Source organism: Sceloporus occidentalis, unplaced genomic scaffold (assembly GCF_023333645.1).
Source record: "Sceloporus occidentalis isolate IW3139 unplaced genomic scaffold, rSceOcc1.0.p SCAF_7, whole genome shotgun sequence".
Lineage (NCBI taxonomy): Eukaryota > Metazoa > Chordata > Lepidosauria > Squamata > Phrynosomatidae > Sceloporus > Sceloporus occidentalis.
The window spans coordinates 28008384-28022189 of record NW_028316987.1 but is presented as its reverse complement, the minus strand read 5'-3'; the positions used below and the strand labels follow the sequence as shown (position 1 = coordinate 28022189).

At 40.5% G+C, this 13806-nt stretch overlaps 1 protein-coding gene across 3 annotated transcripts in view; it reads left to right on the top strand.

Moving 5' to 3' along the window:
• Positions 1 to 13806, top strand: part of CUNH7orf57 (chromosome unknown C7orf57 homolog) — a 79106-nt gene that overhangs the window by 6561 nt on the left and 58739 nt on the right. For all 3 annotated transcript variants that reach the window (XM_089532492.1, XM_089532493.1, XM_089532494.1), the window contains 3 exons: positions 6485 to 6682; positions 7440 to 7548; positions 7695 to 7851. In XM_089532492.1, the coding sequence (XP_089388618.1) occupies positions 6485 to 6682; positions 7440 to 7548; positions 7695 to 7851 (464 nt within the window). The remainder of the gene's footprint in view (positions 1 to 6484; positions 6683 to 7439; positions 7549 to 7694; positions 7852 to 13806) is intronic.

The window sequence follows — 13806 nt, the reverse complement described above, 5'->3', positions numbered from 1 at the left end:
CAGGCATTTCTTTTCAGCTGAAAGTTGATTCAACATTCCACTTGAATTTTGAACATTGTTCTGCCATCTTTCATGTAGAACTCAATTTTTGACTTTGAGTGAGCTGTCTATATACAGAACAGATTAGATCATTTCAGCCAAGAACACCAAATAACCAAAAGCCCTGACACACACTGGCTAAACAGTTCCTAGCGATTTGTAGTGATTCTGGGCTGGATGGTTTTGGAGAGGATGGCCTTAGGCCACATGTTTGAGTCAACTGCGTGATGCTTCTACTTAGCTGACCATCTGACTGGGCAGTTGCTCTGTCATCACCTCTGTGCCAAAGAGCACCATTAAAATGTAACTTAAACTCATTGGCCTGTTACAGACTGCCAAAATAAAGTTGCTGCGGGTCTCTTTGGAGGTATGCTATTTAAATGACGCATGGGTCCTAAGAGTCCAGAGGTCGCGCCAAAGCCACACTCCATTCCTAAGCATTGGAGTGTGGCTTTGGTGCAGCTTCCGGATTCTTAGAATGCATGCATCATTTAAACAGCATATCTCCAAAGAGACCCGAAGCAGCTTTATTTTGGCAGTTTGTAACAGGCCAATGAGTTTAAGTTACATTAAATCATTAACCCTTTGTTACCTGGAAAGACGCCTATGTGTGCTGCTCATTATCACACCTCTCTGTAGGCTGGAGAGTGAAGGCCCCTTAGGCTAAAATGAACACTGTTTCAACTAGTTGATGTTATGAGTCAAGTCCTTCCGATTCTAGGTGTCTTGGACAAATTATGGCCTGGAATAGGCTTGCCCATTGCAAAGGTTAGAATGTGTGTCAAATGGGGTCATCCTTCCCCATTTCCAGTGAGGAAGAAAAATGGGAGATGTCTCAAGAAACCAAGATGGATGACTAAAGAACTTCCAACTGAGCTAAGTTTTAAACAGAACATGTATAAGAAATGGAAAAATGGGGAAATCACCAAAGAGGAATTCAAACAAATAGCGAGCCTGTGTAGGGGTAAAGTCAGAAAAGCCAAGGCACAGAATTAACTCAGGCTTGCTAGAGAGGTTAAGAACAACAAAAAAGGCTTTTTTGGATATGTCCGCAGCAAAAGGAAGATGAAGGAAATGGTAGGGCCACTGCATGCAAGATGGCAAAATGCTAACAGCAGACAGAGAAAAGGCAGAATTACTCAATGCCTTCTTTCCTCTGTGTTCTCAGAAAAGGCAAAGGGTGCTCAACCTGAGGATAATGGTGCAGAGGACAGAAAAGAGGAAATTCAGCACAGAATAAGTAAAGAGATAGTACAGGAATACTTGCTTAACCTAAATGAATATAAGTCTCCAGGACCAGATGAACTACACCCAAGGGTATTAAAAGAGCTGGCAAATGTAATATCGGAGCTATTGGCAATGATCTTTGAAAACTCCTGGAGAACAGGAGAAGTCCCAGCAGACTGGAGGAGGGCAAACGTTGTCCCCATCTTCAAAAAGGGGGGAAAAGAGGATCCAAACAATTATCATCCAGTTAGTCTGACATCTATACCAGGAAAGATTCTAGAGCAGATTAAAAAGAGAGTCTGTGAACATCTAGAAAGCAATGCCATAATCACAAAAAGTCAACATGGATTTCAGAGAAAGAAGTCATGCCAGACAAACCTTATCTCTTTCTTTGATAAAATTACCAGCTTGGTAGATGAAGGGAATGCTGTGGGTATAGTATATCTTGATTTCAGTAAGGCCTTTGACAAAGTTCCCCATGATATTCTTGCAAACAAGCTTGTAAAATGTGGGCTAGACAAAGTAACTGTTACATGGATTTGTAACTGGTTGACCGGCCAAACCCAAAGGGTGCTCAACAATGACTCTTTTTCATCCTGGAGAGAAGTGACCAGTGGAGTCCCACAAGGCTCTGTCCTGGGCCCAGTGCTATTCAACGTCTTTATTAATGACTTGGAGGACAAAATTGGGGGCATACTTATCAAATTTGATGACACCAAATTAGGAGGAGTTGCTAATACCCCAGAGGACAGGATCAAGATTCAAAATGACCTGAACAGACTAGAAAACTGGGCCAAAGCTAACAAAATGAAATTCAACACGGAGAAATGTAAGGTACTGCACTTAGGGCGAAAAAATGAAATGCACAGATATAGGATGGGGGACACCTGGCTGAATGAAACTACGTGTGAAAGGGATCTTGGAGTTCAAGTAGACCATAAGTTGAATATGAGTCAACAGTGCGATGCGGCAGCTAACAAGGCCAATGCGATTTTAGGCTGCATCAATAGAAGTATAGTGTCTAGATCAAGGGAAGTAATAGTGCCACTCTATTCTGCTTTGGTCAAGCCCCACCTGGAATACTGTGTCCAGTTCTGGGCACCACAATTCAAAAAGGACATTGAGAAACTGGAATGTGTCCAAAGGAGGGCGACTAAAATGATGAAAGGTCTGGAAACCATGGCCTATGAGGAACGACTTAGGGAGTTGGGGATGTTTAGCCTGGAGAAAAGAAGGTTAAGAGGTGATATGATAGCCCTATTTAAATATTTGAAGGGATGTCATGTTTAGGAGGGAGCAAGCTTGTTTTATGCTGCTCCAGAGACTAGAACACGGAACAATGGATACAAGCTCCAGGAAAAGAGATTCCACCTCAACATTAGGAGGAACTTCCTGACAGTGAGGACTGTTCGACAGTGGAACAAACTCCCTTGGAGTGTAGTGGAGTCTCCTTCCTTAGAGGTCTTCAAACAGAAGCTGGATGGCCATCTGTCGAGGATGCTTTGATTGAGATTTCCTGCGTGGCAGGGGGTTGGACTGGATGGCCCTGATTCTATTATTCAGGAGAGCAAGTGATAGCCAGCAGGTTAAGGATTGAATATGCTTTGGGTACAGGAACTTACAAATGTTCTCTATTCGCTATTTGGGGAAGAAAGAGACAAACCACTTAAGTTGTTAAACATGAAAGTGAGCCCAGGGGATATATTGGATAGATGTTCCTCTACAAATATAGAATGACTAACATGGATGATGACAGAATTGTTGCAGTGACAATCTGTGCCAAATTGTTTTCTTGCCAGAGGATCTGCTGTGCCATACCTGCACCAAAAGTGCAAATTGGTTGCCCCTTTAGAGGAGAAGGCACACAGTCAAGATGAGGCTATTTTGGAAAGAGTGGAGCAAACTTTTCTGGATGGTTAAGAAATTGGGGGGGGGGGGGGGTCTATAATGTGTGACAATTAAGGAAGAAGATACTTGGAGGAATGTGACACACAGAAAAAGAGCTATCCAGAAACATGCTTCAAGCCTGGAGCTCCACAACTAATTCCAAGTACTCCCCTTAATCGGCAATTACCTCTGAAGTCATTGGGTGACCTTGGAGAGCACTGTGGATGGAAGAGCTACTGTCAATTCTGAAAGGGAGAAGGTGGTAGCAAGTGATTGTTCAGTGGAAAAGAAACAGTGGTGTCTGGGCCTGATGTCTTGTAAGATTTGTTTTCTCCATGGGATGAAGATTTATGATGTAACGGATAGGCTGACAAGACTCATCATAAAGTATGGACTGAGTCCGTACTAGGGTTAGAAAGGGGGGTCACTTCCAGACGCCCCTAACCCTAGTATGGACCGAGTCAGTACAAAATGACGGTGCCCGTTCCACATGGCGGCTGCCATATTTACGTAGCGGACGTGCTGTGTCCGCACATCGTGTGGCGCATATGACGCCACTTGTGCGCCATTGGCACCTCACGGCATCATAGCCGCGATGCATAGAGAAGCGCCATTTTGGCGCTTCTTTTTAGCTGCGCCGGGAAGCCTCGCGGTTTGGCCACTGGGACTTCTCAATGCAGCTAATGACGGCACAGGCAGAGCACTGCTTTTTGGCGCTCTGTAACGCGCCATTGATTACTTGCATTAACACATAGAGTGTGTGAAATAAAGAAAATGAATTTAAACTCTAAATACAAGAAGGCATATATGATTTAACACACACACACACACACAAAGGAAAAACAAGTGTTATCTTTCACAAGATCTGGGAATCATAGAATCATAGAATTGGAAGAGACCACAAGGGCCATCCAGTCCAACCCCCTGCCATGCAGGAAATCTCAATCAAAGCATACCTGACAGATGGCCATCCAGCCTCTGTTTGAGGACCTCCAAGGAAGAAGACTCCACCACTCTCTGAAGAAGTATGTTCCACTGTCGAACAGCCCTTTTACTGTCAGGAGGTTCCTCCTAATGTTGAAGCAGAATCTCTTTTCAAAGCAGAATAGAGTGGCACTATTACTTCCCTTGATCTAGACACTATACTTTTACTGATGCAGCCTAAAATTGCGTTGGTATTTTTAGTTGCCGCATCACACTGTTGACTCATGTTCAAGTTGTAGTCTACTTGGACTCCAAGATCCCTTTCACACCCAGTCTCATTAAGCCAGGTGTCGCCCATCTTATATCTGTGCATTTCATTTTTCCGCTGTAAGTGCAATACCTTACATTTCACCCTGTTGAATTTCATTTTGTTAGCTTTGACCCAGCTTTCTAGTCTATTCAGGTCATGGAATACATAACTTACAATATTAATCCGGCATAGAATGATTCAAGCATGCTGATGAAGACTACTTGAGAGTCGAAACGGCCTCAGAGTACTCCAGAGGTAGCCGTCCTGATGAAAATTTTCACTATCAAAAAGGTATAATTAATGAAAGACTCTGCTACCAGTTAAAACCACATGTTATATTTGCATGCTATGTTGCTGCAAGCACCATCGATGATTTTTTCTCAGACTTTTTGATTGGATTTTGTTGCTGCAGCAGCAGAATAATTTCACTGCCTGACACTGCAGATACTTATTTCACGGACTTGGATCATCAGTGACATTCACAAGGATACAGCACAGTGTTTTTTACGTATATACAGTTGCTCAATTGTTAATCATCATTCTGAGATCCTGTACTGGACAAGGAGGGCTAGTTATTATCAGGACCAGAGCACCATGGGGTTTGTAGCTCATCCCCAGATTATTCAGAAGACGTAACTTTCTGAGGTTCTGTACTGAGAGAAGAGGTGCCTTTATCCTTATGTTTAGTGTTTGAGATTTTTTCTGTTCTCCTCGAGTTCTGAATCTCTTTACATTTTCTATTACAGGGCAGCCGCGTCATATGCGGATTTGAGCATACGCTCAAATCTGCGTAGAGCCGTGCGGGAGTGCGCAGGGTGCAAGGGGCGGCGCATCCCATTCGAATGAATGGGGCGTGCACTGCCACATGCATGAGCCCCATTCATCCTTGCCACATTTCCCCTCCCAGCCTTTCTTGAACCTTGGGTGAGATTTACCCCTACTGATACTTATTGTGTTTTTAATACTTTTATAAAAAGTGTCTACATCAGATTGTTAAACTGATTGCTCCAAAAATGGGCCATGCAGGCTTCAAAATACATTTTTATAATATGTTTTGCGGAAATGCAGTAGGTTTTTACCCTGAAGTATACTGTTTTTCTTATTGGCTGCAATCCCTGTACATACTAATTTGAAAGTAAATGCCATTTTTGAGCCAGCATCATTTGGTAGTTTTAGCATTGAACTGTGACTCTGGAAATCAGGGTTTGAATCTGCACTTGGCCATGGAAATCTACTGGGGGACCTTGGGCAATTCACATTTTGTTCAATCTCAGAGGAAGGCAATGGCAAATCTCCTCTGAACAAATCTTTCCAAGAAAACCTTGTGATAGGTTTGCCTTAGGGTTGCCATACATTGGAAACAACTTGAAAGCACACAACGAGATGTGCCATTTAACTCAAATAGGCTCCATAAGACTTCATTTTGGAAGTCTACAACATAGACATAGGAATACAATTTAGGAATGCCAGGAAAGAAGATCTGACTTTGTCAGACAGCATACCTTATAGATATTTTCTCCAATTTTTAGACAAGGAAAGCCAAACTGCATATGTCTGAATCTTTGAAACATGTTCTGAAAATATATGGATAAGAGAGCCAGTATGGTATAGTGGTTTGAGCGTGGAATTAGGACTATGGGGACCTAACAACAAACTTACCAAGTAGAGGCAGTACCAGGTCCCATATCTTGTACTAAGGCTAAAGTTATGCTCCATTCTTATGTTTATGTTAGTAATCAAACACAGAAGAAGAGGCTTTGCTGAAAAAATTCCCTCTAGGATGGCACCTCCATCAGGCCTTTGATTTAACTGCACATGGTAATATAGGAGCCATGATTTATGCATCTGATTTTTTAAATAATTGTTTCTAATATATGAATTTTCACTGTTCTGTAAGCAGCCTTGAAAAATCTGATTGGCCACCTAAGACCAAAGGGGTGTGTGTGTGTGTGTGTTAGAAGAAAAACAAAAATCTTATAATGAAAGTTCTTCAGTTGTCCAGTAATGCACAATATATTACATTAACTTTTAATGTGTGTGTAATTTATGAAATCAAACAAGTAATCATATGGCATTTATAATTTCTTATCAATACAGATTGGTATTATCATGTACCACTGAAACGATCAGAAGACCATGTTAATTCTGAAGTTCCACAACAACCAACATCCCAGATCCCAGGTCTTGGTGATTTTGGAGAACCCCACAGTGAGATTACCTTTGGGGGCCGAAAGAAGTGGATCAAAGACACCGACTCAGAATATGTAAAGCTGGCAAAACAAGGCGGTCAACCTGGTGATTAAATTCATATGAACATTGTAGCTATTTTGGGAGGCTCATATAAAATACATAGAGATAATGTGACAAATACTATAATAAACTGGTGAGATAATAGAATATACAAAGAAAGATACAGATCTTCCAACCCCAAATTCTTTGCTTCTCCATATTTTAATGATCACACAGTGAGCTTTCTGTGCTTATAGGTAAGACATCTGGCATGGTTTTAAGGAGCTTTTTTTGGTATAACAAGTTTTCAAATAATACTGCCATCCAGTATGATTTATCTGGAGCTGTAAAATACTGTTTGTAACTTCTCGACACTGTAACTTCCAATTTTTCAGCAGAAAAAGGGGAACATCTTCATGCTTCTCTGCCTTGCCCTAATAGGCAAGATCTTTGAAGAATGCATTCTAGTAAGAACAATCCCTGAAAAGCTCAGCCCCATTCCTGCCTTCATTAATCTGTTTCTTGTTGCTCCGTATGTATGCATGTGCAAACACAATCTGAATTTTCCTATCAGTGGTTGCTTTTTACCAAAAAATAAATAAAAATAAATTAAAAGCTATCAACTCACAAGTCTCCACTGTCATGTATAAACTGAATCTTAGTCTCATGCAGAGAATTAGAATAAAAACATTTGTATTACTGCTCCCTTGTTGCATTACTGCTCCAGTGTGCAGAAAACAAAATTATTTATTATTGTTTTTAAATGCACACTTCTTTAAATATCTTTACCGTCTCTCTTTTCTCTTTAAATCTTTGCCTTCAGATTTGTTGAAACATTTTACATCTACTCCGCGAAAAGTGTCCCTGGGGTCCTATGGTCCACCTGAGTGGTACTCCCATCATAGCAAACCAGCAGGACCTGATGAGTCTAAGTAAGTATACTGTGTCTTCATTGATATCGCTAATTTGGAGAGGGAGTTGGAGTGTTGAAATAAAAGGAATTTTGGATTAGCTTGAAAAACTATAATTTCTTTAATGAAAAATACATAAAGAATAATGATAAAACCTCTGCCTGCAGACCTCGAGTTTCAACCCTCCCAGACTACCTGATTCATGAAGAGTTTAAAGCTGATCAAGCCTCCAACTATGAGCCTAAAAGGGGGCCTTTTGATTTTGATATGAAAAGCGTTTGGCAGAGGGATGCTGAGGACAAAGAAAACAAAGAGAAAAGAGAGGTATGATTTAAATACCATTATACTCTCCATAAAAGAGGCAAGTTAAAAAATGCTTGAGGTGTGACAGTTGGATTTTGAAAATTTCAGTAGTATTCTATAAGAATTACCAAGTTTTAAATTATCCAGAAATAGTTTTAATACCTTCCTCTGTAGCTTTTGTTGCTGCTTTATTAGTATGTGCTTATTGCATACTTGTGCTTATTGAAAAATAAGTTAACAATCTCAGAATTTAGAAATGTGACAACTCATCTTTCTAAAAGAAATGTAAAGGGATTGTATTTACTACTTACTACCTCTGAATTATAGGTCCCAACACACAGCAAAAATAATCCAATTTGAGACTGCTTTAGCTGCCCTGGCTCAGTGATAGGGAATCCTGAGAATTTAATTTGTTGTGGCAACAGAGTTCTCTGACAAAGAAGGCTAAATGCCTAATAAAACTATAGTTCCCAGAATTCCCTAGCATTGAGCCAGGGCTTTTAAAGTGGTCTCAAACTGGATTACTTCTGCAGTGTGATTTGGACCATAGACCCCTAGAGTTTAAAGAGACCACAAGGGCCCTCTAATCTAACGCGCTGCCATGTAGGAATACATGACCAAAGCATTCCCAACAAATGTCCATCCAGCATTTGTTTTTAACATCCAAAGAAGGGGAATTCACCACTCTCTGAGACAGCTTGTTCCACTGTCAAACAGCTCTTACCATCAGGAAGTTCTTCTTAATGTTTAGGTGGAATTGTTTATCCTGCATCTTGAATCCTCCTCCAGTCTGCTAGGACCTCTCCCATTCTCCAGGAATATTCAAAAATTATTGACAATGGTTCTGAGATTATTTCTACCAGTTCTTTTAATACCACTTGATATAATTCATCTGGCTCTGGAGTAGCCAGGTATTCCAGTACTCCCTCTTTACCTGTTCTGTGCTACAGTTCCCCTACTGTATCATCTGTTCCATGTTCCCCAGGTTGAGCATTGTTCATCTTTCCAGAGAAGACCAAGACAAAGAAAGTGTTATGTAGTTCTGCCTATTTTCTGTTCCATGTTAGCATTTTTTGTCATCTTCTCTATGCAGCGGCCCTATCATTTCCTTTTTTCCCCTTTTCATAGAATCATAGAGTTGGAAGAGATCACAAGGGCCATCCAGTCCAACCCCCTGCCATGCAGGAAATCTCAATCAAAGCATACCCAACAGATGGCCATCCACCCTCTCTTTAAAGACCTCTAAAGAGAGAGACTCCATCACACTCTGAGGGAGTGTGTTCCACTGTCGAACAGCCCTGACTGTCAGGAAGTTCCTCCAAATGTTGAGGTGGAATCTCTTTTCCTGTAGCTTGCATCAATTGTTCCGAGTCCTAGTCTCTGGAGCAGCAAAAAACAAGCATTTTCCCTCATCAATATGGCATCCCTTTAACTATTTCAACAGGGCTATCATATCACCTCTTAACCTTCTCTTCTCCAGGCTAAACATTCCCAGCTCCCTAAGTCTATCCTCATAGGGCATGGTTTCCAGACGCTTCACCATTTTAGTCGCCCTCCTTTGGACATGCTCCAGTTTCTCCACATCCTTTTTGAATTGTGGGGCCTACACAGTATTCCAGGTGGGGCCTGACCAAAGCAGAATAGAATGACATTACTTCCCTTGATCTAGACTTTATACTTCTATTGATGCAGCCTAAAATCCTATATGAAATTCCAGGAGAGCATGATTACTCCCTCCTAAGGATCCCACCACTTGCACCCCATTAACCAGCACATCCCTGTTGGTTAGGATCAGATCTAAAATAGCTGATCCCTTGTTGCTTCTTCCACCTTTTGTACAATGAAATTGTCTATGAGGCAAGTGAAGTATTTTCTAGACCTTGAGGATTTGGCTGGGTTTGAATTCCAACAAATATCTCATCACTACAACACCTCTTCTTTCCAGATGTGTGGTCATCTGTTCCACGAAAGCATCATCCAGTTCCTCCATCTGACTTGGGGGTCTGTAGTAGACTCCCACAACAACATCCTTGTTGTTTCCCTCCCCTTTGATTTTTATCCAGATGCTCTCCACCTGGCTTCCAGTACTGATGTCCTGGATCTCTTCACTAGTGTTAATATCCCTGACATATAATTTATTATTATTATAGTTTATTTTTATAGCACTGTAAATGTACACAGCGCTGTATATACAAATGATCAAATAACACTATTCCTCCTGCTTTCCTGCTTTACCTATTTCTCTTAAAAAGTTATACCCCTGTATTACTACATTCCAATTATGAGACTCATCCCACCAGGTCTCAGTGATGCCTTTTTTTCATATTTGCATTGTTGTGCTAGGAGTTCAAGTTCATCATGCTTATTTCCTATGTTCTGTGCATTAGTTTAGAGGTATATAAGACCATGGGTCCCTCCTACTTGCTGCCTGTGCAAGTTTTTTGCCTCCCACTGTTGGGTCCTTGCACTGTTTGCCTTGTTTATTCTATGACAGTTTGACCATTTTCTCCAGCCCTTTTGTCTTCCAGAATACTGTCTCACTCCCCTACATAACTCAGTTTAAAGCCCTCCTGATCAAAAAAAAAAAATTTGCTATGAACAAAACCAAAAAAAGCCTTTTTTATTGTTCTTAACCTCTCTAGCAAGCAGAGCTCGTTCAGTGCTTTAGCTTTTCTGACTTTCTTCTTACATGAGCTGGCTATTTTTGTTTGAATTCTTCTTTGGTGATTTCTCCCTTTTTCCATTTCTTGTACATGTCCCTTTTGAGAATTAGTTGAGTTGAAACTTCTTTAGACATCCCTCCTGATTTCTTGGGACACCTCCCATTTTTTCTCCTCATTGGAACTGTTCGAAATTGTGCCTTCAATATCTCACTTTTAAGAAACTCCCATCTCGTGAACTCTCTTCTCTATTCATGACCATGGTATCGCTGCCAGTATTTCCCTAGGTTTACTGAAATCAGATTTTTTTTAAACTCTAGAATGCATGTCTTAGTATGCTTGGCTTCCGCCTTTCTGCTATATAACAAATGCAAAGAGAACATGGTCACTCCCACGAAACGATCCTGCTACTTTCACCTTATTAACCAGAGATCATCACTGTTACTTAAGATCAAATCTTCCAAAAAGTGCATCGGGCTGGTATTTCAAGTAATGAATTCAAGAGGCTTTGAATAAAAATTGAATCCATTTACATCTTCTACCTTGTTAGAGATGCATATTTCATACATTTATAATACCAGGGGCTGTATTGGCCAAGTTACAATCTGCTGTGTAAGACTGAAGCAGTAAGATGAGCTAAGATCATTCCACACACTTTTTTGTACTAGATTCCTGTACAAGCTGTAAACTTTGCAGTCAGAAATGGATACTCTATGAGCATATTACCATGCCTGCAGCTGGAGTATTCTTAGATGATTAGGAAGCCAGCAGCTTCTAATGGTTGCCAGTCTTGTTTAGTGGAGTAAATACCACAGTTTGCCACTTCAATTGAAAAGGCAAACATTTACCTAATACTATATAAAAAAAAAAAAACAGGGAATTGCCCCAAAAAAGGAAGCACACAAGCCTGAGAATTGTATATGCAATGTTAAACCATGATTTGGCATTATGTCTGAGCAATATATAGTTTGACTATATATAAATCACATTGTTGAGTCAGAACTAAAAAGGTTTGGGTTCTTTTGGTAGGTAGGGGGTATGTTGTGCTATTGCAGCTCTTAGCATTCTTTACCAATGGCTATGCTGGAAAAGACTGTAGAACTTACAGCTCAAGAACAACCAAATTAATTCACAAACGGCAGGACGTTGGACTAGATGGCTCTTCTAGTCCCTTCTAATTCAATATTTCTGTGATGTAGAAGGCTGCATGATTTCCACCCTGATGTTAACAGGTTTCTGTGGAGTTACACATATTTATTAACAATAATAATAGTAATAATACTAATAAAATTTATTTGTATCCTGCTTCGCCAATCGATCGACGTGGCTTACACTAAAAATCCATAAAATACAATAATCACAAGTTTCCTTATATCCCAAACACTCTCTAACCCTCCTATCCACAATAAAATACAATTAAATTATTAGTCAATTGTTAAAGCAATTATTAAAACAGGGGAGAGGCAATTAGAACAATATTCAAATGAATGACTGCAAGGCTCTTAATGTGGAAAGGCATGCTAGAAGAAATATGTCTTGATTGCCCTTTTAAAGCAATCAAGGCTAATAGTATTTCAAATCTCTTCCGGCAGGCTATTCCATAACTTAGGGGCAGCTGAAGAGAAGGTGCTCTGGGTAGCCTAGTTTTAGCTGGCTGAAGTAAATTTTTATTTGAAGAAATCAGTGTGTGGGGCAGATTATATGGGAGAAGGCGATCCCGTAGGTAGGCTGAACATAAGCCATAAAGGGCTTTAAAGGTTATAACCAACACCCTGCATTGTGCCCAGAAATTAATAGGTAGCCAGCGAAGAGACTTTAATATAGGTGTAATATGGTCACCTCTAGATCTTCCAGTGACCACCCTGGCTGCCATATTTTGTATTAATTGAAGTTTCTGGACTAGATACAAGGGTAGCCCAATGTTGACACATTGCAGAAATCAAGTTGTGAGGTTACCAGTGCGTGCACCATAGTTTTTAAGTCCTCAGGTTCTAGGAAGGGACATAGTTGGTGTATCAACCGAAGCTGACAACAAGCACTCCTGGATGTCACATCTATCTGAGCTGACATCTGGAACGACGGATCCAGAAGTACCCCCAAACTACAAACACAGTCATTTAGGTTGACAAACCTCCAAACCCGAATTAGGATCCCAAACTACAAGCACCTTCATCTTATCTGGATTCAGTTTCAGTCTGTTTTTCCTCATCCAGCCCATTACAGCTTCAAGACATTCATTCAGAAGGGAGACACCTTCCTTAGTTGACGCTATGGTCTGGAGCATGGAGAGATATAATTGGGTGTACCAGCATACTGATAACACCCTGCCCCATGCCTGCGAATGATCTCCCCCAGCAATTTCATGTAGATATTTAAATTTAAACTCTCTTTTAGAGGAGCAGCTGTCCCCAAGCATCACCATCTGTAATACAGTGCCCCCAGTACACAACTCTCTCAGGCGTTCCAGAAGGATACCATGGTTATATATTTTGATCATGTTTTATGTTAATTTTATAGCTTGGGAGGGAGGGTTGGGTCAGGGTTTTGTGCGTTTTACTGTTTTTATATTAATGTATTATAAACTCTGTTGTTACCAGCCTTGATCCTCAAACAGAAGAGGTGGGATATAAATAAATATTTTATTATTGTTGTTGTTGTTGTTATTATTATTTATTGATGGTATCGGAAGCCCCTGAGACCCAGGAGCACTAACAGGGTCATACTTCCCCTGTCGATGCTCAAGCGAAGATCATCTACCAACATGAGTATAGCAGTCTCGACTCCATATCCTGCTCTGAATTCTCCCAAACTCTGATAAGAGTTTGGGAATGAGGTTTCTCTTCCTACCAGGGCTCTGCCTCTTTGCTGCTGTTACATTAGCAGGAATGTAACTGAATATGAAATGTTGACATATTCTTGACATATGATGATGATTATGATGCCTTTTCCCTATCACTGGAATGCAGGGCAACTTGCTAGAACACCAGAAGTATAATACCACTTAACTGAATGAACAAGCTGTATTTTGAGGCTGGAAAGAAGCAAAAAGGTGCCATATTTGTGCCAGAAGTGTAGAAAATCCTATATAGGCCTCATCTCTGTTGATGTCCTCAAACTCATCTTGGTTTCTTATTATTATTATTAAGCTTTATTTATAGAGTGCTGTAAATTTACACATCTTCCATCTTTAGGCATTGACCACAGAAAGCAGTGAGAGATTTAACAACAATCACAGCATATAATTTTTGCCATGAACTGCAGCAGATTTGGGGCTAAAGTAAGGAACTTTACACTTGTACCATCCAGTTTTTCTGTA